At 37.9% G+C, this 24,113-nt stretch overlaps 1 protein-coding gene across 3 annotated transcripts in view; it reads right to left on the bottom strand.

Moving 5' to 3' along the window:
* The window catches only part of cradd (CASP2 and RIPK1 domain containing adaptor with death domain), a 107,170-nt gene extending 84,045 nt beyond the window's left edge, over nucleotides 1-23,125 (bottom strand). For 2 of the 3 annotated variants that reach the window (XM_062980950.1, XM_062980949.1), the window contains exons 1-2: nucleotides 22,834-23,125; nucleotides 19,093-19,391 (exon numbers count right to left, since the gene is read on the bottom strand). In XM_062980950.1, coding sequence (XP_062837020.1) covers nucleotides 19,093-19,390 — 298 coding nt within the window. In that variant the 5' untranslated portion in view covers nucleotide 19,391; nucleotides 22,834-23,125. The remainder of the gene's footprint in view (nucleotides 1-19,092; nucleotides 19,392-22,833) is intronic. The other variant, XM_008110864.3, reaches the window with a different exon arrangement.
* Between the last annotated feature and the right edge of the window lie 988 nt (nucleotides 23,126-24,113).

Below are 24,113 nucleotides of genomic sequence, written 5' to 3'. Positions count from 1 at the left end.
AAACAGTGCATAAACACACAAACTCAAAACAAAATGGAAGCTCATTTTGAAAAACAACTGTTTTAGGATCTTGAACAGAGCAAGAGGCCCCTGCAATTTATTCAAAATGTGATTTACCACTGCTGTAGGTTTTGGGAGAGCAATTTACACTTTGTACGCAGAAGAAATGGTAGTCCATGAACAGGAAGGATTAAGGGCTGCCGAAACAACTTTGGAAATTCAGATAGGACCACATGAAGCTCTAGGGCTGGAGTTTACCCATGAAGATTGGCCGTTTCAGGTAACGCTGGCTAAATTCAAAGTCTCAACCCTTCCAGTCGCAAGTTCCAGCACTTCATATTGCCCTCATATAATCATTTTGCAAAGCAAAATAATTTCCGTGAAGTGCATGAAATAAAAAGTTCCACAATAAGAGACGTTTGGAATGAAAAGGTTGGGAAGTTGTTATTGCCCTTGGCTTTTCAGAGAAGTGGATTATTTCAGGCAAGAGACTTGGAGTTATCTGTTGTGAATCTAAGTACTTCACAGTTCTGCAGTGCCCTGAATTTCCTAGAGATGAAATTCTGAGAAAAGGAGGGGGGAGGGAGGGAAGAGTTTAGTTCCTTAGCAGCATTAAATTAACAGAAGCATTTGTAAACTAAACAGGGGAGCTTTGAAAGCCTTGTCCTTTTACCATTTCCTGCCTTGGAAAAAAAATCTCACTGTTGAACAGATTGGCTTACAGGACTTTGACAGGTTGCCATGGAATAATTCTATTTTTCACTAACACAATATTTTTTAAATATCACTTTTAATTAATGTTGCACTTTTGCTAAAGATTCTAGAAATCTGCATTTGCATGAGAGTGAGAGAGAGCCACTTAAGGCTGAACTCTTCCATTCAAATGAAGTGAACTCTAAGTAAACAGGCATCAGTTGGATAGTGAACAAAGGAAAGGATGTTTATATATTTAGAGACAAACAGCCATGGCATGCTGAAGAAAGAGTCAGGAAGAGAAAAAGTACAAATCTGTGTCCACTATTTCATAAGGGGTGGTGACAAAGTGAGCTAAAATGAACAAGGAGTAATACAAGTTAAGATATAAGGAAGATCATCAATACATACTTAGGTTTTTGCTGTTGCACCAAGGATAAAAGCTGGGGTCATTCCACATATTCTCAGACTCTAAATACCATAAGCCTTAGCCAATACTGAGGAACACTGGGATGTGCAACTTATAGCTATGGTGGGTAGCTGCACAATTTCCATCCCAGTGTCAGATGTTTGAGCATAAGCTTCAAGAAGATCCCTGTTCCTACATCTAAAATCCATTCTACATTTAATAGTTATTCAGTTAAAATGTCACAGTTTTCTAATGTTAAAAACTTAAACATTCCAAAGTTGACTATTTGTATATTCTAGTCAAATTCCAAAAGAAGGTAGGTTATCTTTTGCTGTACTCATGTAGGGAAAATTAACAGGTAAGTCACTGTAGAGTACTTAGAGGTTACAGCACAAGACAGCCACGGAGAATGATTTCCACCACAAGGATGAGGGATTAAATCTTCCTTTTCCATGTACTGCAGTTCTCAACAAGATCTAGCCCACCCAAATTATGTTACTCTAAAAAAAATCTGAAATTCTTGGAAGTGATGACATTTTCTGTCATGTTAGAGCCTTATAACTAGCCCCAAAGCATGGCCCAAAACTACTAATTTGAATTATGGTATCTGATTTGTCATATGGACTAGCTGTCAAAAAAGCAATTATTTTGTGCAGTTTTAAAGTGTACACATCACACCAAAACATGGCCACATGGAGGCACACACACACACACACACAAATACAATCTGAAACTGTTTTGTTCTTAATTCATGATGATAAATATCAAGCAATCAGCCCAAGGGTGAGAACCAAAGTATGAAGAGACAATGAGAGTTTTGCTTTGAACTTCTTTAATTCCTAGACAGCACTTACGCAGTTCCATTCTTACATGCAGCAAGAGGAGAGCGAAAGAAAGAGACTCTTCAGCATTCCTGATGACGTCAATATTTCTCAGAAAAAGGAAAACATAACATTCTTAGTAGGGATAGAGGTAGCACCTTTCCTGGAAAACAATCTTTTACAGAAAACCTTTGATGCTGTTCTTCAGCAAGACCGTTCCTGCCCCTTGAACTTGAAAGCTTTATGTTTAACTAACACTTTAACTACACGGAAGAAGTTTTCTCCAAGTACAAGTCTTTATCCTGATTCTGATTGCACATTAACAGAACTATCACCTGGTATTTGTGCTACTATTTGGATTAGCTGTGTTGACAACATTTTTGAAGTATTCATTGATATTATTTAATTAGTGATTACAGCAAGGAACTACCCAATTCTGAGCATATTCTCTTGGGTGAAAAATTCTTTGTTCAAAAGGCATTATTTTAATAGTCATACCTAACATGATTGTGTGATATGTTCTTGTTGTTTTGTGTGCTGGTAAATAATGTGATGCTTGGGGTTGGAAGTATTTCCTCTTTAAGATGAGCATCCTTACAATAACTTCAACAACCTCAACAAGTCATTTGACCTCAGTTTCTTTAATGCTAATAAAAATAGTCTAATGCCAAACCAAAATAAACCGTATGTTTGCTATCTATCTATCTATCTATCTATCTATCTATCTATCTATCTATCTATCTATCTGTTAGTGAGAATTATTCACAAAAAGCTTTTTTTTTTAAATGAAAAGTCTCACCAAGTTTCAGGCTTGTTGGTCATTCACCCACTTATCCCTGTCTGTTTGTTTCTTAAGACATTGAAACAACATTTTATAGTTACCTTTTTAAAAATAAATAAATAAATACAAATAATCAAATTTATAATCAAAATAAGATGAATTCACAAAATAAACTGAAAAGGAAAAGTGAAAAGGAAAAAAAGGAAGAAAGACACATAAATAATACTTAGTAAGGATTTGATGCACAATCCTAACTATAGTGACAAGAAAAGTTAAAAAGAAAAAAAATCTACCATTACAGATACAATAAAATAAAATAACCCTACTAAAATTACTAATGACGATAATCACAGATTATCACATAGTTAGATTTCCTGTTGTTCAAAAAATCCTAACATTTTACAATTGGTTTTCAAAAGTCTTAAATTGGTTTATCCTTTAAAACTGATGTTAGTTTGGCTATTTGGGTGAACACAGCAACGTTATTTGGGTTAACTAAGCAACCTTAAGGATTCTTCCATTATTGATTTCCATATTTGAGCAAAAATATTCTTGCTGCTGTGGTCAAATATCGAAGAAGTAGTCCATATCTACTCTCTAGTTTGTTTATATTATCCAACAAAAAACATTTCTAGTAACATTACAAAATCTACCTTCACAATTTTGGGAGTTAACATATAAATCTTGGGGATAAGTACATACAAAGTAAATTTCCAGCTTCTTATGAGTCAACCACATATGAAAGAAGGAACTTGCTTCTTGATTCTCACATTGTGTCAGAAAACTGGCTAAATAAAACTCTCATTACAATATGTACAAGATTAATAGTTTTAAAAATGTTTCTTTCAGCAAAATAATTTGACTCTAGCAACCACAGGCACAATATCTGTTTTGCTATTGGCAGCAATAACACTATGAAAGAATAATTAATTAGATATATCAATCACAAGAAACATTCTTCACTTAGTAACTCATACATTTAATACCTTCAGGATTAAGATTCTTAAATATCTCAGCTCTGGAAAACAAGGAGAAGAAACCCCAGATTATAGTATTAAAACAGAATTTTAAAAATGTTTAAATCTAGTGCAGAAACACAACTTCATCATTTGTGACAATCCAATAGGAGGTTGGTTTTGGTTTTCTAAAACCTGCCCTGAATATACCACAAAATATAGCTAATGTATGAATCTTATTTAAGTGAGGCTTCTGAAAAAATATAATTCAAGGATCTTCACTCAATTCTCCTACTTCTTTAATAGATTCCTGAACAAAGACCAATCTTTGTAAACAGCTTGTGCTCAAAAGCTAAGGTGCAGAGAAGACTCTTTTCTGAGCAGAAATCGTCTCTGAACATTATCACCTGAATACTGTGGGATGAGATATTTAATAATATCCAGGAAAGCTAAGAAATAATAAAAATGGTGTGATGCAAAAATCTAGCACACAATTGTCTACATTAGTATATAAAAAGTTCCAGGCCTTTATAAAATACAGAAATCTCATGGGTTTTAACAGAATGGACATGATTTGATGAGAGACGCTGCTAATAAATGAGTTCCAATATGTTATGACAGCAAAACAAACAGAAAATATGAACCCCTTAGTTGCTCCAAATATTATCCTTTCCAATTTGGCTATTACATACCTCACACCTGCAATATATTCCATTTTCTTTTAGAAATTATTCCTTGCTGCAATGAAGTATCTTCAAATTATTTATTGTAAGTTTAAATATTTTTCATAGTATAACTTTTATATTTCAAGTTTAAAGAAAAGTTAGGGAGGGGAAAGACACAACTCCGTACACCCTGATAGTGAAAATAAAGCACTGTGATGAAAAACATCAGTTTTACAGTAGGGAAATTTAGCCAAATAGAAGCATAATTGCTTTGCTCTAGAAAGGAGAATGTGACCGTATTAAAAGAAATGCTAGCACAAGACTGCATGGTTTACACACAGGGACACACAAGACTCAAATATTCAGAGCTAACATTGCAAACTACAGCTATATAGCAGTATGAATCTGCCCCAAATGGTTTTGATTATATTTTCCTAGAAATATTTAGAGAACGATAGTATTTGTTTGACCTCAGGAGCTCTGAGTTTTGTTATGAAGCCTCCCGTCTCACTAAGACAAGGCATTTGGCTGATGCAAACTTAGCATCGGCCAAAAACCTTGTCTCAGTAAAACTCCAAAACACAAGTTACAGGAGATCACATGAATAGATATTCATTCCTCTGTTTTGCAAAAAGCAACTCATATTTTACGGAGAGATGTGGAGATCTCCAACTAATTCATATTTAATATTTATTAGGTACTGAATATTGATAAATGTGTCAATCATGAAATAGTCCTCATCCAAATAAGGAATATTTCATGTACAGAATTAAAATTTACTCAGTGTGGATATATATTATTTTCAGAATTTGAAAGCAACATGTTACAATAAAACCTGTCACTATAACATGCTTTAGATATCGATGTTATAGTGATGTATAAATTCTCATAACATTAACGTATCATAAGCCTCCAGTAACAATTCTTATTTCTTAAACATTTTAAGGGTTGGGAAATGTTGGACATTTCTAGTTTTCTTTTTTTAAAAAAAAGATTGAAACAAAAATTTAACTGAAAAAAGATAATCGCATATAATGTGCAATGTATTATTATTATTCTAGTATTAAGACTGTATATGTTATGGCAATATCTAAAATATCAGATAATGCTATCATATATTGCCATTTTACATAATATCTTACTGGCCTCTTTTTGTCTAACTCTTTATCTTCACCATAATTCACCATAACTCAAATACTGTTCTTAGGGGGGTTTTATCCAGCTCCCTCCTCCCCTTCCCCGGGCGGCGAATCCTCCCTCTTTCCAACCCTGGCCGCGCCTCCCACGCTGCGTGGGAGGCGGGGCCAGGGCGAATAGCATGGGAGGCGGGGCCAACCCTGGTCCAGCCTCCCACCCAGCTTGCCCTGGCCCCGCCTCCCACGCAGCGTGGGAGGCGGGGCCAGGGCACGCTGGGTGGGAGGCGGGGCCAGGGCGCAGGAGGCGGGGCCGGCGGGGGGCGCTTTTCAGCACCCCCGCTTAATATTTAAATTTATCTCCGACCGGCCCTGATCCAGCTACACCTCTTTAAACTATTTTAACATTTCTGCCCCATTTAAAAAAACTAACAGTGTTTTTACTTTTTAATGATTTAATGATTTTTCTCAAAAGACTATTATAGTTTAAAGACATGAAGCAGAAAAAAATTCTACATGAAATTTCAGTAGACTATTTTGTGTCAATGCTAGTTTAAGTTACCGTAATTTTATATCATTCAGTCGATTCCTCTTTGCTTTATGGAAATGTAGAGTTTATCCTCAAGACAATTTATTTTTCAAATAACATCAGAAAAATTGTCTCCATATTTGGAGAAAATAAGATATTAAAGCAGTCTCTGGTTTGTACAAACAAGTGGAAGAAACACACAAATTGAGAGCCTTTAGTTTCTCATTCAGTCTTCCAACAGAATCTCCAGCATTAATAATGGCTTAATAACACAATTGGTATGGTCAATACATTTCACATAAATACGCAAACGCAAATGCATACCCCATATCTATGGGGCACTAGGTTATAATAGCCCATGAAAGCCTATGGTACAATACACATTTTTAAGGAGCCCCAAGGATGTTGCTACGACAGATTATCATGCCTTTCTGTTGTGTGCTTTCATGTCTTTTCTGACTTATGGAAACACTAAGGTGCTATAAAGTGACCCTATCATGAGGTTTTCTGGAACTGAGAACGTGTGATTTGCCCAAGGTCACCCAGCAGGTTTCCACAGCCAAGCAGAGAATTGAAACCTAAACTCCAGAGGCATGGTCTCTATGAACCATCACAGAGTTTAAGATGTTCTGGGGAGACCCTGTTCTTGGTCCCACCTCGTTCGCAAGTGTGGTTGATGGGGACGAGAGACCGAGCCTTCTCAGTGGTGGCTCCTCAGCTCTGGAACTCTCTCCCCAGTGAGATTAGAACAGCGTCCTCCCTCTTGGCCTTCAGAAAGAAAATAAAGACACGGTTGTGGGACTAAACTTTTGGCCAGTGCAAGAAATAAATAGGTAATATGTGCAATTGACAATTGGAACGGCCCCGGTTTACAATTTTGAATCATGTGATTTTAATGTTTATATTAGGTAATTTAATTTTTGTCTTAATGTCTAAATGTTTTTTATATCTTATGTTTTATGGTCTTATTGATTTTAAAATAAATCTCTGAAATAAGAAGCATACTTTATTTTTAAGACAGCAGCTCGTTGCCCCTAAATATACTATATTGTTGCATAATATTTTTAACAGCATTCATAACTTAAAATGTTTCATAAGAAATTGGTGGGCAGCATAATACCCACTAGCACAAACAAGGCATGCAACTGATTGCAACGATAAAGACAATTATATAATATTATATAATCTGTGAACCCTTCCTAAAGATTGATTTGTTTTGCTATAAAAGGCCCTAGGATAAAATATTTGGATCATGTGCAACTATGTCTATCCAGATTGCATGGTACAAGCAATATAGAAAGGTGAAAGGTGGCTTAGTCCAGCTCTGGTAAACTGTTTTTCCATGTCAAGGATATGTCTTATTCAGCTAACTAAGTCTATTGAGGTGTTATAAACTGTGTATTTGTCACCTTTTGGACAGGTTTATTGTCAGCTTTCCTGTATAGTTGTAATAGCAACAGAAAACCATTTCCCAACATATAAATATTTAGGAAAAGGCTCGGTATTTTAATCATTGACATGAAAAACTATGGTGCACATGATTTCCCCCCAGAATTTGAAGCTGGGCAGGATGTTATTTTCATTCAACTGAATGCATTGTGTTTTTCTGCAGGGAAGATTAGGCTGGCCCCAACCCTGCCTGCTTTTATTAAACAACTTAAGACATAGTTCTTTCAGTGTGCTTTCAATTAAACAGACACTACAGACCCCTCGACAACTATGCTGCTATTTTTACACTTTACCTCTGGTCCCACCCTATCCTGCCCCTAACACCATCTTAGGTAACCTTGGAAAACTTGGCCAGGCACTTTATGGAATACCTAGTTATCATGCACTTTGCTCTGACCCCCCTTTATTTTGTCCTTTTGGTGGTTGAAATTGAGATTGTTTTAAAACTTTTAACCTCGTCTTATGTATTTATATATAATTGTGCTTGAACTTATTTTGATTTTATACTGCCTGTTATTTTATTGTTTGTTTTATATTTTAACTTGTATACACTTTGTCTTTTCTGGGCTTGGCCCCATATTAGCTGCCCCGAGTCCCTTCGGGGAGATGGTGGCGGGATACAAAAATAAAGTATTATTATTATTATTATTATTATTATTATTATTATTATTATTACCATTTCACCTGCTGAGGAACTTAGCACCAAGAATTTCCCCAAAGGCTCCATAACAATAATTAGACTGAAAATCATGTTTGAACTTTTCAGTGTCACCTGATGCTTTAATTAGATTGTTAGAACAGGTGGCTGCTACAAATGTATCCCTTTTTCTTGGAAAGAGGAATATAATCTGCATGTTGAATATTTATTCATTTTCTGGACAAATCCAGTGAAAGACAAGAACAAAACAAGGAGCTGGCAGCAGTTAATTATGATTCTCTTCCAGTTTCCTCTAAAAGGATTACAGATGACTGCACAAGTCACATTAGATTTTGGCATGAGTTTATTCCTTGGGAGCCAACTGTTTGGGTGAAAACTACCAAGAAATAAAGAGCATTGGAGATGTACTGCTAGGAAAACAAGGGTTTTATGGAAAGTTACAGTTTATAAGGCCTGTTCTGATCCACATAAACCAGGTTATGTGGTCTATTTTGATAGAAAAAAAATGTGATGTGGAAGAGGCAGAAGAGGAAATTTGATGGTCACTGAACAATGTTTTGATCACAGGCTGTGTTGTAGCTGGCAGTAAAACACTTTTTGCGAGAAGGCCACACTCATGTTTGTGTTTATAAGCAAGCCAGCAATCCCATTTGAACTACAGATTGTAATTTCAGGAACTGAGCCAGTATCTACTGAATCCCAGCAGTTGCAGAAGTGTCTCTACGTCATCATTGATCATAAGAGATGACCCGGATCAGAGTTCAGGGATAAAGAAGGCACACTGTGCGTGAAGGTTTGTACTTGTTATCAGGGAATATACTATTCTTTTGAAACTCACTCTACTATAAACACTCCCTGGCCATTAAGCCTTCCCTGAGTTCCTAGTTTTTTAGATTTTGTGTATGTTTGAGCAAAAATACTCAAGTCTCATGCTGCTGGTTGCCTAAAGCACGAGGCAAATGTGGACACAGCTGCTTATTCCACACTTATAAACAATCACTCTGCCAACAAATAGTTTCAGGTGTTATTAAAAATCAATTCCAGGTAGGCAAGCTAAGCAGTGATAGAATATCTCAGTGTTAGACCTTCATTTGACAGTGTAAATATAAGAGAGCTATCTGGTTTATGAAGAAAGTTTGTGGATTTCCAAGAACTCTTTTGCATTACCATAATTATAGCAATAGGTTTCCACGTTAGCTGCTATAGCTGCCTCCCATTGGAATACTGGAATTTGTAGTTTGATTAAGCAACAGATCCCTCTGGCTGAAAACTCTACATATCCATCCCTAAATGGCAACTCTCAGAATTCCACAGGATGCAATTTCCATCAAAGTAGAAGAATAGTTGAGTAGAGTGGAACTAGACTGAGTTCTTAATCCCAAATTACCCAAGTGGTTCGTGAAGAACAGAAACAAACCAAAAAGCAATTCTACCCCCCCCCCCCCACACACACACACACACAAACACTGTACAAAAACAGTTCTGAAAAAATGTATTTTTATAATCAGAACATCATCCAAATTAAGGAAATGGCAACTATGTTGGCTTTCATCTATGTCAGTGGTTCTCAACCTGGGGTCCCCTGATGTTTTTGGACTACAATTCCCAGAAATCCCAGCCAGTTTACCAGCTGTTAGAATTTCTGGGAGTTAAAGGCCAAAAACATCTGGGGGCCCCAGGTTGAGAACCAGTGATCTATGTACTGATATGCTTGGATCCCAAAGTTCGAGACAACCTCTTTCAGTGATTTCATGTATATGTTAAATTGCATGGAGGTCAGAACCAAGCCTTGAATGACCACATGTCATAGACCAACAGCCAATGGGATGACTCACTTCTATGGTGGCTGGCTTTGGCCCATTTATAATACAGCCGCTGTCAGGACCCAGGCTGCAAGGCACCAATAACCATACACAGAGGCCAGAATCTATCTAATATCTTTATTGAAGGAATATATAAAGTTAATAAAAGCAAGTGTATGAAATAGTCCAGGAGTAGACCTTTCAGGAAAGGTCAAAATTAGTCCAAGAAAACAATGTCCAATATGAAATATTAAGGTCCAAAGTTGTAATCCAATAACCGAAACACTCACCTTGCCAGGCAAGGTGAGGGGAGATGACAAGGTCCTTTAGTCCATGAACTTGAGCAAGGCTAGGAATTAACTTGATACTTGAAAACAAGGCTTGAATCGTGGCACAAGGTAACGTGGAACTGGAACGAGGCCCGTGGAATTACTTGGTAAAATCCGTGAAACAAGGCAAGGTTTAGTCCTGGAAGGCGAGGCAAGATCCGAAGGTAAACAAGGCTGGGAAGCAGGAGCGAAGGCTTGAGAGCAAGGACAAGGCTTGAACAGGAACGAGGCTTGAAACGGAGCGCGCTGTCCAGACACAACTCGCTCCGGAGGCTGACGAATTGACTCCGCGAAGTTACTTCGCGGGTAAAACACCTATAAAGAGTCTAACTTTCCCGCCGAGAGCAGTTCTCTGGGAACCAGAAACGAAAGCTAATCTCTGAGACCAGATGTTTGACTCCTTAAAGATTCTCATGGAAAGCAGGCTTAATTGGCTAAATTCTTAGCAGCTATTCTAGCACTCCTGCGCGAGGCCGCTTCCAAACCTCTCTGTTGTTTACAAAACTCATGGCGAGAAAACACAGGAGATGTAGGCTCAGGGTTTGTTTGACATACTTCTGGAACACAACTCTCTTGCAGGTGCAAGGTTCCCAGATCTGGCTGGGAAGAATCTGGCTGGGAAGATTCCAGATCTGACTGGGGAGGTAAAAAACCCAAGTTTTCTTCTTCATCAGGTATCACCATGTCATGAGCAGGACTACAAGGCCCATGAGCCATCACAGCCGCAGTGAGTGTCAATTTCGAATCAGGTGTAATTTTAGAATCCACCATTTCAAATATCTTCAACTTATGAAAACTCTATGAAATACCTCCAAGATAACCTAAAATCAACAATTCTGCTCAGACCCTGTAAACACAGGACTATGTCTTTCCTAATTGATTCAAACCATCACATAGCCTATTTCTCCTGCTGACTTCCTCTTTACTGAACATTACCATCTTTTTTCCAATGGGTCATGTAATCTCATGATATGGCCAGAGTGAAGCTGACTCATTTTGGCATCTAGTGAGAGTTTAGATTTGATTTGATGTTAGAATCATGTATAAGTCATTTTGGCAGTCCATGGTATGCGCAGAACTTTCTTCCAGCACCACATTTTAAATGAGAGTTGATTCTCTCCCTATCAGCCTGAGAGAACCACTCTCTAGGAATTTCTAGGCCTTTCTGCATAACTCTAGGATCAACTTCTGCTGGAAGCTGACCACAGAATTGCACTAAGAGGTTTCTAGAGAGAAGAGTTCAATCAAATCTGTTAATAATCCAATCCACAAGTGTCAAATCCATAAATGTGGAGGGTCAACATCAGCCCCTCTATATCAGGATCTCAAGTAGGACTGGCAAGAATCTTTCTCCCCTGTAGGGTAGCTTCCTTGTTTTTCTTTTTCTAGCATAAAGAAACATCAATTATATAAGTGCCCACAGGAAGATGAAGACATCGACAAAAATTTATCAGGTTACTTACCTCAGTATGAAACTTTGGTTCAAATAAATATGTTTAGAGTTTAAGGGCAGAACAGAAAAAGGATTAAAAACGTTCTGGAGAGAAGCAAAATAGGAAAACATTCCACTGAAAACTCAATTTCCTCCCACAGCACACATTTTCCACTTTATAGCAACACACATTGTGATTGTAGTAGCATGCTGTTCCTAGAAAGAACTGTACTTTCCTGCCAACAGCTATAGCTTTTCTTAGGAATCATAAATATTATACAGAGGCTTTTAGACAATTATGCCTTTGTCAGAACTGGCCACACTAGAAATAAATCTTTTCTCGAGAAGTAATCCTACTGTGTGGTTGGCTAGTATTTGACATGAAAATGCTTTTTATAGTCACAAGGTAAAACATACCGGTTTAACATCTCAAACAGGATGGAAAAGGCTCAGAAGTCTTTTCTCATTTATAGCTACAATTTTCTAAATAGGTTTATTATGATGAAAAGGCTGATACAAGCCTAGAGGCAGGGTGGGGATATTACTAAGTCAAAATGTCACACTTTTTTTCTGCAGCTTTTTGATATCTGAACCATTATAAAAATATTTGATTTCTCTAAATTTTGACCACTCAAACAGCATGGGATAAGTCCAATCTCATCTATACCAGCTTAAACTGAAGTATTTTAATTAGATAAATGTGGTCTTAAACCAGACAAGTTTGGCTGAATGGAACTCACTCTGTTTGTGTAATACAGATTATCTGGATATCTGAAATGCCCTAAAATCCAAAATTGCCCATATGGGTGGCTGAAATAGCAACATGTTTGCTTTCTGCTATTTCATGCACAAAATTATTTAAAATATTGCATATCATATTACCATCATGCATAATATAAGTGGATCACACATTTAGACTTGGATTCCATCTCAAGATATATCATTATGTATGTTATGGTATATCAAAATCCAAAAAAAAAAAATCCCAACTGACCTCCAAAATACTTCTGATCCCAAGTATTTTGGATAAGGAATACTCAACATATACTGTATATACTCGAGTATAATCCTAGTTTTTCAGCCCTTTTTTAAGACTGAAAAAGCCCCCCTTGGCTTATATTCGGGTGAGGGTCCTGATTGGCTTATATTTGGGTCAGCTTATATATGGTGCATTTATTTTTTTCTCTATTATTATTGGTATTATTACATTTCTTATTTTTCTCTATTATTGTTGCTACTATTACATTTATTTTACTCTATTATTATTATTATTATTAATACATTTATTATTTCACTTTGATATTATTATTATTATTATTATTGCATTTATTATTTTACTCTATTTATTATTACATGTATTATTTCCCTGTATTTATTATTATTATTATTATTATTATTATTAGTATTAGTATTATTTTACTCTATTATTATTAAAAGGATACATAAGCACATTTACATTGAAGAAGATGAGAATAATGATTTGATCAGAGTTGGACAGTCTTATCTTAAATTTGAGCTTTATGTAAATATTCAAAAACATTTAACCTACTGATGCCTCAATTAATGTAATTTTATTGGTGTCTATTTTTATTTCTGAAATTTACCACCCTCGGCTTATACTGGAGTCAATGTTTTCCCAGTTTTTTTGTGGTAAAATTAGGTGCCTCGGCTTATATTCAGGTCGGCTTATACTCGAGTATATACGGTATATTGTTTTGTAACTACAGTATCTCTTGTGTCAGTTATATCTCTATTTTTTAAAGAGCATTGTGTTTTAATGTGATGGTCCTTAATGAAAACTAGGATTACGATGGGAGATGTAACTAATGAACCTCCAACCATTAGACTAAAGAGAGAAAGAAGCATCAGCAGTCCCTTGTGTTTAGTAGTTTTGTTTCCTGCCAATGGCCAGCTTCCTACATTTCCAGAAAAGTATTTTGCTGTAAGGGCATACATTCTTGGTATGCTGGAACAAGAACAAAAACAAAATTCATGTTAGCTAAGTCTAACAAAGAAGAAATATTCTGAGCGTATCTAGTTGCTGTTTTAAAGCAGCTTAAAGTGCCATCACAACTGCAGGAATTAAGTGAAATTTGATAATTTGGTGCTACATGAATTTTCTTGGGTATACCCATAATGTTGTCACAGAAATTGACTATTTATTATTAAATTTTAAAATGATATAATAAAGTATCTCTAACCATTTAAATATTAAGTAAGAAAAGATGCTACAGGAAACAATCAACCATGATGAATACTGGAATGTCCACATATTGCAGGACTGGACTTTGGACTTAAATGGCATTCTGAGAAATATTCATTTATCTGGCACTCACTCACACACGCACATACGTGTGATCCCAAAGGGAGCAAATGTTCCCATTACACAAATAGGTGCTGTGTGAAATACGCCTCTGCGAGCATCAGATACGCTCAGTAAATGGCTATGCACCAGTGGTAATGTTCTCTCATTGCTGAAACAATCAAGGAGAATGTCCTCACATAACCTTAAAAGGAATGAGGATACAGATACAAGAGTATTATACATAGTACTATCATCTAATTAAAGGTTTTTTCTTTTGCTTGTTTTCAGATTTGTTTTTTTCTAAGTATGAAGATCTGGTGGATTTCAATTCCCTTTTTTGTCAGACAATGAAAGGAAAAACATCTACTTTCCACAGCAATAGCATTAGCTCTTTTCATATACAGGCAGTCCCCGTGTTACAAATACCAGACTTACAAACAACTCATAAGAACGGGGGTGAGACAACAGGAAGTGAGATAAAGCTACACTTAGGAAGGAAATTCACTCCTGAAAGAGTTATCATAGGGAAAAGGTGTCTCAACTGAAGCTTTATCACCAGTCCTTGTTTCTACAACAAGCAAAAACTTTCAAAATCTAATTATCCCAGGGACAGAAAGTAGAGTGAAACCTTCTGAATAGGAACACAGACATCAAAACAAACACCACGGGTGTGTTAATCCTTCCCTATGCTATCCAAACCATCCAGATAGATAGATGGAGTGAGTTACACTAAAAATGTAACTGTTTCGACTTACAAACTCATCAAGAACAAACTGACAGAACCTATCTTGTTCTTTTGGAAAATGGCATCCATAGCCATTTGGAAAACACCATTTGGAGATCATAACTTTTTAGAAAGGCATGACCTTTCAGAGAAGAGCCAAAAACCCTTTATAGTAGAATCTTCTCTTGTGGTATATAACCAGATATAATTATGCAAGGCAATGGTTTCAGTTGTTAGACTGAATAACCAATTATCTCTGATCAGCTGGGAAAACAGAGATTTGCCAGTGCATATAAACAGCAGAGCTCTAGAAGTGTTTTTAGTACCCAAAAACATATACTCTCCCATAAAACAACTTGTTTTATATCATGTACTCAAGAGACAAAAACAAAGTAGACTTGGATAAAAATAGCATATTTGGTTTACTCACAACGTTTATGTGTTCAGCTTGCACAGGAGGTACAAAACTTATCAGTCCAGTTTCAGATATGATTGAGATAATTCTCTGTGCCATCCGGCCAGGGCATCTCTCTTAATAACAAAACAACTATCAACAGGTCACACTGCCAAAATGAGAGAGGAGAGAGAGCATGTGGTCTGCAGCCCCTTTTATAACATCTCAGGAACCATACAGTAAAGGAAGCTGCATACCAGAACATACATACAGGAAACAGTAAGAAACAGGATAATAGATAAAACATTACTAGAGAAGACTTGAAGAAGATTGTCATTTCCAACAGCCCTTCTCAATCGATCAAGCTGATCACTAGTCCCATCTTGATACGTGGGTCTTCAAAACTCTGTCTTATTTATTTATTTACAGTATTTATATTCCGCCCTTCTCACCCCGAAGGGGACTCAGGGCGGATCACATTACTCATATAAGGCAAACATTCAATGCCTTTAACATAGAACAAAGACAAAACAAACACGGGGCTCCGAGTTGGCCTTGAACTCATGACCTCCTGGTCAAAGTGATTCATTGCAGCTGGCTGCAGCTGGTTGCTCAACAGCCTGCGCCACAGCCCGGCCCGGTCTTGGCAGAAGCTTTGTCAAAATGTCTGCCACCATCTCTTTGGATGGGCAATAGGTGTTGCATTGGAGCCCTGAAACACCTTTTCACCACAAAACACATTCTGACCAGGTAATCCAGTAAATAAAAGTTTATTAAGAGAAGAGTATATAAAAATAAGCAAATGTAAAAAAGCAGGATCAAAATTCAAAAAGTTATTTCCAAGATAGCCAAGATTTCAAAATCTTTTCAAATACAGTCTCAAGAGTCAATACACAGATATATCCATAATCATGATAGCATGAATCCAAGACAGACAACCTATGCCACACATGAAACTAGAAACAGGGACAAACTTAAAAACTTGAATACCTAAATTCAAAAACGTAGGACCAGGAACCAAGAGCTGTTCACCTGAATACAATGTTGCTTTCACAAAGGATCGTACCAGCAGAAAACCACTTAAAAGGCCTCAATCACTCCCATGACATAATTCCCCACACACCTGCTTTTCTTCTCCTTATCTTTAAGTCGATGGGAAAAGCGAGTCTGTCTCTGTTGTATGCTTTGCCTCCAAAGTTCCAAGCACATTGATCTTGACAATTCATCTCCCACATTGCTCTCAGCCTGCAGATTCTGGCAGATTCTTATGAGAACTGATATTGCTTCCTCCAGTCTCATGGAACTGCCAGGAGATTCCAAAACAACTCTCAGGCCACTTCTATCCTTCTCTGGGCCCTCCGAATCTATCTCAGCATCCCCTTTCTCACTTTCAGAGCATTCAGAATCTGACCAGGTTACAATAATAGGTCATTTTGATAATCCCCTCTTCCACGAGTTTGCATACGTTATAGTACTTGATATTGATGTGCTTTGTTCATAACATCATCTTTTTGCTTTCACTGAATTTCATATAGCTCTGTTTATCTTTAATTAATTTTAAAAATTAATTTTAATTAATTTTGTTCATCAATTCTGAAATCATTCAGTAGCTGGTCAATCCATACCAATTTTCTTCTGCAGTAGATTGATCCACTATTTCTTGCTTAGACTTGCCCATAATAATAATAATAATAATAATAAAACTTTATTTATACCCCGCCACCATCTCCCCATGAAATAGATCAATTATAATATAAAAACAGGAAACCACTAACAGATTTGGAGTCATTTTCATCATTTGCCCAGTCTGCATCAGTGTAGCAAATCAACTTTGGATAACCATTTGCTGGTAGTCTTAATTGTAAGTCTATGGTCTTCTTTAGATATCTGGCAATTCGTCTGATCCTTTTCAGCACGAGTGTTGACTTTTCTACTTCCAACATGTTCATAACTTGGGGACTGCCTGTACACGCATTCAGCCTATCGCATAACCATCTGATCTGTGGTACAGCAAGTATAATATAAACAGAAAATGTAAGTGTTATGTACATTGTGGCATCTGAAGAGTTAGAACAAAAACTGAGAACAGATTACTGTCCGCCCTTCACATTTGCTTAGGTTAGGGGCACAAGACTCTCACAAAAATAGAAAAACTACATATAAAAAAACCTCTGTATTTAACCTTATAGAATATATTGCTATGCTATGAATTTTAGGTCCTCTAGCATTACTCAATGGTCAACCTCTGATGGAATATTGTGTTATATCCACACAACTGAAGGCAAGAATATGCTGGCAAACTGATGTTCAATATTCCTTTAAAAGGGAATTATGCGAATAAAAGTAGTATTATCAATAGCCTTTAAAATACTTTAGAAAAAATGACTCTTCGAGTCTACAGTTTCTACAACCCTCCAGACAGCAAAAGTAGGCAAATTAGCAGTCTGAAAATCCTGAGTGTTTTATCCTAAATAGTATAATTTGAACAGAATACAACTCTGGTGAGGCTATCTGGCATAATCAATAGATTGCTTGGAATTGACCTAACTTAGAATTACAACTGTTTTCATAAAATCGGAGAGACTGCCAACCGTGCCATGACTGAAGGTCATCCAATTTTTCTTCTTACTAACTGGAGTGAACAGATTGCATACTGCAACCGAGAAAGGGTGGAACAATTACCTAAAAGGCTGGGGAGGTCATCCAAGCCAAACAAACAATCAAAAGGTACATTAAGAGGAATGTTGTTTTCAGAACATGGTTTCACTGAATTCTGACAAGTGTAAGCTCATCCCAACCTCAGGTAAGCAGGGTTTTGTGGCTCTTTAAATATTTTTTATGAATTCTTGAAATAGAGATTTAATTTTTATATATTTTAAGATCTACTAACATTTTAACCTAACACAGCACTGGGCCTCAAAGTTATTAACTGTTTTGCTCCACCTGCCGCTCTATTATGACCTGAAAAAACTGAGGTTTCTCAAATTGTGCAAAATACTCTCTCTCCAAATGCCTCTCACCCTTGAATTTGCAAGACCTGAGAAGGAACTGTTGATATATAGTGCTTTGGAGGTCTCTCATTCATAGGGTCACTATCAGTTGAAGGTGATTTGACAATAATTCACAACAAGAAAGGCCTTCACAAAGGTAGATAATTGTAACACACTGGTGACCCAAAAAGCTCCTCTAGAGCAAGGAGTTCAACAACCTAGGTGCTGCTCTGAGAATACGTATTTGTCAGGCCTTAGGAAATCAATGCCATGCTGATGAAACAGGGATCTTCATTTTGGCCACTAGGTTTCTACATGTAGGTTTGATTGGATTTTTTTTAAAAGAGAAGTAGTCAGTTGCATAAGTGGTACAGCTCCTCTTTCAGCAAGGAGTAAAGACTAAAGTCAGTCTTGCTTTCATCATGTGTTAATTATTTGGTTGGGGTGTCCCAGTTTTCTGCAAATTCACTATGTGCTGAGGGAGAAATTTAACTCTTCTTTCCTTTGGTGCGAACTTGAGAAATAAAACCCCACACCATGTATGGCAAACGGCATCAGTAAGAAAAGCTTCTACAGACAGCTTCTTTACTTTTCTAACACTAATTGTCATAGTGGGGCATATTTGTCCAGATTGCAATTGCTGGGAATGATGAAATGCTGGAGAATTTCATATCAGAGGGCTCAATCCATTTTGGGTTTTCACCCAAACATTGAAGGAACTATCTAAGGTGCACATACTTTGGGAATAAAGTTCAGCATTATGGATGGTGCATTTTAAGTGGAGACTGACTCACTGACATGAAAGCTACTAGATGCTGGGTTCAATGTCCCCCATAAGGTACACTGTATCCATTGAATACTGGGTAAGGAAACACATGCCAAATAACTCATTTGAGAACAACAACCCAGGAATTGTGATGAATCATGCAACAGAAACCTAGATTTGGCCGGGGTTTAGAAATGCAGCTTTTCAATCAACAGTATGACAGAAATTCCAAAGTCATAAATAGTTTAAACCTTACCAGTGGGTGCCACCAGCATCACTTCATTACGCTTTGCCTCAAGCTTGTCTTTCACCCATGGGAATTCTTGTAAGGATTCTAAAAAGGTTTCAAATGCCTTGGGGCCTCTGGCAGGTAGGATGTCAAGAAGCATCATGGTTTTCCTCTGATTGGTGACTTGGGCTCTTATTTCTTGCACATCACTTTCAGTTAGGATACCTTCTTGGTAAAGGTACTGCATGACAAGGCCTTCCACCAGCAGTTCTGCACACAGATCCAAGCGCAACGAGCGCAGGACCTGCTTATCTCTGGCATCCATTCTGAGGAAGAAAGAGCAGGAAGTCACCTTAGTCCTGAAAGTTCAAAGCATTAAAAGCTCTAATAAAAACATTTTAAAAACTAAGTTGCAAAAATAGTAGTTTTCCTTTCTAGGAAACGACCTATCTTTCTAATCCCTTTCTAATACTTTCAGATCTTTATTGCTGTAAGAGAGAGAAAACTCCAAGGAAAAAATGGAAAATTTTGTAAAGGTTTTTTAAAAATGTAATACAAGCAACTTCTACAGAATGTGAGTCACTTTGGCCAAGTCATAACCAAGTATGATTGCCTTCCAAGTGTAGAGTCTTGGTAGTGGGTCCGTAGACGACTGTAGAGATCTATTCTAGATATCCATGCTCTTTCACAGTGAGGTCATCCATTTCGATATAGAAGGCAGTCCCAACAAGGATTGATTGACGTGTCTTCCTCTTGACTCATTTCTCTCTTGATTGCCATCATGCACAGAATTAACCTGTTGTCTGTTCAGCACTTGTCATGGCTCTTGTGAGAAGCACATTGCAGCAGTCTCTGGCATACATAATTACATTGTCTAAGACGTGGCAACATCTCATATGTTGCAGATAAGTTTTTTCAACAAAAAACCCCTCTACCCATTGGATTGTTATTATTACATTGTATTTTTTGTTATAAATAGTTCTTAATGTTTGTTTCCTTGCGAAAATCAACAAGAATGTTATGCCTTATGTCTAGCCCATGGTTGCGGTATGATACCTTACACAACTATGGATATACATATTATACAGTATGGAAAAATTTCCAGAGATAAATATTGAACAGGAAATGTTGCCATTTTAGAAAATGGAAAAATATCTACTGGTTATGATGAGGCAGACCACAGTGAAGCACCTATAGACTGCATTTTTTCCAACTTCCACAGAGGCCATGTGTCTCTAATCCCAGTGAATGCAGAGGGCTTACTATATGCCTTACATGTCTGCCTGTCTTTGATTATATTTTGCTAGCTTAGGTGCCTGGCAATGCCTGGCATAGGGATTTTGTAATGCTAATTTTAGAAGCAGTCATAGTTTGTTTTTGGATTTTATGAATGGTCCCATTAGAAAATGCATAAGGATGTGGGTAAACTACAACTCTCATCATCCTTTGTCATTTCCCTCAAACAGCACCAGTAGTTAGTTGGTCATGATGTGTATATGTCGTCCACATCCATAATCGGTTGGGCTCGCAATGTTCTCCGGATATACGTAGACTGCAACTCCCATTATCCTCTGTCATTTTCCCCCAAACCACACCAATATTTAAAGTTGGTCATGATAGATATGTGTGCCAAGTCTGGTCCAGAGTCATCATCAGCTTTGATTGTGAGTGAACTACAACTCCCAACATCCCAGGTCAACCCTCCCCCCCCCCCAACTCCACCAGCACTTAGTTGGTCATGATTGGTATGTGTGCAAAGTTTGGTCTGTATCCATTGTCGATGGGGTTCAGAGTGCTCTTTGATTGTGGGTGGGTCCTGGGTCAATTTTCCCCAAACTCCTCCAGTATTTTTTGTTTTGGTCATGAGGGCTGTATGTACCAAGTTTAGTCCACATCCATTGTTGGTGGAAGACACAGGGCTCCTAGTCTGTTTCTGAAACCAATTTAAAGTTCTGGTTATCACTTTTTAAAGCCCTAAATGAATTGGTATCTGGATTCATAAATGATCATTTCTCCCAATAGATTCTCTCCACATATTCAGGTCTTCAGTGAAAGTGGTGCTTGATGTTTCATTCCTAACAAGTTTTGGCTGGTGACTCCTTCAGGCCTCTTTCACGCAGCTGTATAAAGTCCACATTGAAATGGATTATATGGCAAAGTGGACTCATATAATCCAGTTAAAAGGAGATATGGTGGATTATTTGCCTTGATATTCTGGGTTATATGGCTGTGTGGAAGGACCCTCAGTGCATTAGAACTCATAGGATATGGATGCTCCCAGTGGCGCAGCAGGTTAAACCGCTGAACTGCTGAACTTTCTGACCAAAAGGTCAATGATTTGAATCCAGGAGCAGGGTGAGCTCCTGCTGTTAGCCCCAGCTTCTGCTAGCAGTTTGAAAACATGCAAATGTGAGTAGATCAACAGATACCGCTCTGACAGGACGGTACCGGCACTCCGTGCAGTCATGTCGGCCACATGACCTTGGAGGGATCTACAGACAACGGCAGCTCTTCGGCTTAGAAATGGAGATGAGCACCAACCCACAGTCGGACACAACTAGACTTAATGTCAGAGGAAAACCTTTACCTTTACCAATATATTGATTGTGGCCAGCATGACTGCATGGAATGCCATTACCTTCCCGCCGAAGCAGTACCTATTGATCTACTCACATTTGCATGTTTTCAAACAGCTAGGTTGGCAGAAGCTGGGGCTAACAGCGAGAGCTCACCTCGCTCCTTTCGGCCAGCAAGTTCAGCAGCTCAGCGGTTTAATCCGCTGCACCACTGAGGGCTCTATAAACAACATTAAATACTATAAGCAAGGAAAGGGGAAGGAAAGAAGATATCTAACAAAATTGGGGAAAATATAGAAAAAGCCCTTCTATACAGTTCAAGACAACACAAACAGGTTTCCCAGGCATTTATTGTGAAGAACCCCTTCTTAATTTCCGTAAAATATGTTTACTTCCTACTCAATGACTCACTTATATGGCCATGGCCTATTTGCTGTGTTTTTCTTCTTGAAACGTCCACACAGTAAAGCATTTTTATTCTGTTATTTAAACACTTGAGGTTTTGGCATCCAATGTGTTATATCTTTGCAAAGACAATAAATGTACAGTAGCAAGAGCATGGCAATAAAACGGCAAAAATTAAAGTTCAGTATATTAAACCTATGCCAAATGAAAACCTTTCATAGGTGTTTCAATCATATAAGTAGATATCTTCAACATTGTTTAAAAAATAATAATGCAGAGGGAACGCCAGGAAGCGTGTAAATAAAGAACAATACTCAGAAAACAAGGGAATTCCAGACATAAAACAATCAGGGCCAGCTAAAACCTCCCAACAAAGGATTCACCCAAGCAGTAAGCAGCCCGTCCTTGAAGCTGCAAGGCCATTAAATGCTAATCAAGGTGGCCAATTGCTACATTAGCACTTGCCTCAAACAGACAAGAGATCTTTCTCCCACCCTGGACTTTCCACAGATGTTTAAACCCCTCTTGCCTAGTTTTCAATAGACCTCACAACCTCTGAGGATTCCTGCTATAGATGCAGGCGAAACGTCAGGAGAGAATGCTTCTGGAACATGGCCATGCAGACCGGAAAACTCACAGCAACTCAGCTTGTAAAGGCGTTAAAAATGGGAAAGAAATGCAGATAAAACCTGCAAAGAAAGCTTTAAAAGGGGGGGAAAGAAAGAAAGCAACCTTGCCGAAATAAACTGCCAATCATGAGTTAAATATTTTACGTGAAAGTACTTACAAGGCTATGCGCAGGGATCATGGATGGTTACTAAGAGGTACCATGTTTCCTGAAGGAAGAATCGCCGAACAGGAAGTGGACCGTCGCCATCTTTCTTCAGGGCAGAAGCTAAAGCTCGGACAGAAAGCAAACTATGTTGACAGAAGAGAGACGCTGCATGGCTTCTTGCTTGGACCGGAAGTTTCCGGGGTCGTTTTGACGCCGCGGGGGAAACGTGACCAGTTCCGCGGAACAAAAATACATCCATAAAGTAGGCATAAACTCAGGACTTCGCGAAGCTGTGAGCCAAGTGGAAAAGAAGGGCTCTCTACAGCTGCTTGACTCCTGTTTCGAGGTGAGGGGAGTCTCACTTTGAGAAGATGTGTATGTGTGTATGTAAATATTAATACAGTGTGTTCCAAAAGTCGCCATACACGGGGAAATGGGAAATTGTACCTTTATTTACAAACTATTCATTATAAAATTGTACAAAATATTATCTACATGTTGGTCCTTTCTTTACACACAGGAAGTCAAAATGAAACACAATATAATATGGGTTTGTTAATGTTTCCTAGGTATGGAGACTTTTGATACTGTGTGTGTACATACATATGTCCTCTATATGTATATAGAGCAGGCATGGGCAAAGTTGGGCCCTCCCTCCAGGTGTTTTGGATATCAACTCCCACCATTCCTAACAACCTCAGGCCCCTTCCTTTTCCCTCTCAGTCACTCAATGGAATGGTGGGAGTTGAAGTGCACCAAAACATCTGGAAGGCCCAACTTTGCCCATGCCTGATATATATAGAGTCATCCCAGTCTTTTAGAGTTTTCATTTTTCTGGATTTGACTAAAAATATTTTTGATTTGATTAAAAATACTCTCTCTAGGAATTTGTAGGTCCTCTATGTAGTCCCCGGTGGCACAGTGGGTTAAACCGCTGAGCTGCTGAACTTGCTGACCGAAAGATTGGCCGTTCAAATCCAGGGAGCATGGTGAACTCCCGCTGTTAGTCCCAGCTTCTGCCTACCTAGCAGTTCGGAAACATGCAAATGTGAGTAGATCAATAGGTACTGCTCCGATGGGAAGGTAACGGCGCTTCATGCAGTCATGCTGGCCACATGACCTTAGAGGTGTCTGCTCATAACGCTGGCTCTTCGGCTTAGAAATGGAGATGAGTACTAGCCCCCAGAGTTGGACACAGCTAGACTTAATGTCAGGGGAAAACTTTACCTACAATAGTCAACTTTGTTCTATCACACTGAAAGGGATTTCTAGAAAAAATACCTCTCTGACTT

The sequence above is a fragment of the Anolis carolinensis genome, chromosome 5 (assembly GCF_035594765.1).
Source record: "Anolis carolinensis isolate JA03-04 chromosome 5, rAnoCar3.1.pri, whole genome shotgun sequence".
In the NCBI taxonomy this organism is placed as follows: domain Eukaryota; kingdom Metazoa; phylum Chordata; class Lepidosauria; order Squamata; family Dactyloidae; genus Anolis; species Anolis carolinensis.
Note: the sequence above shows the minus strand (reverse complement) of the source record. Positions and strands in the feature narration are given on the sequence as shown.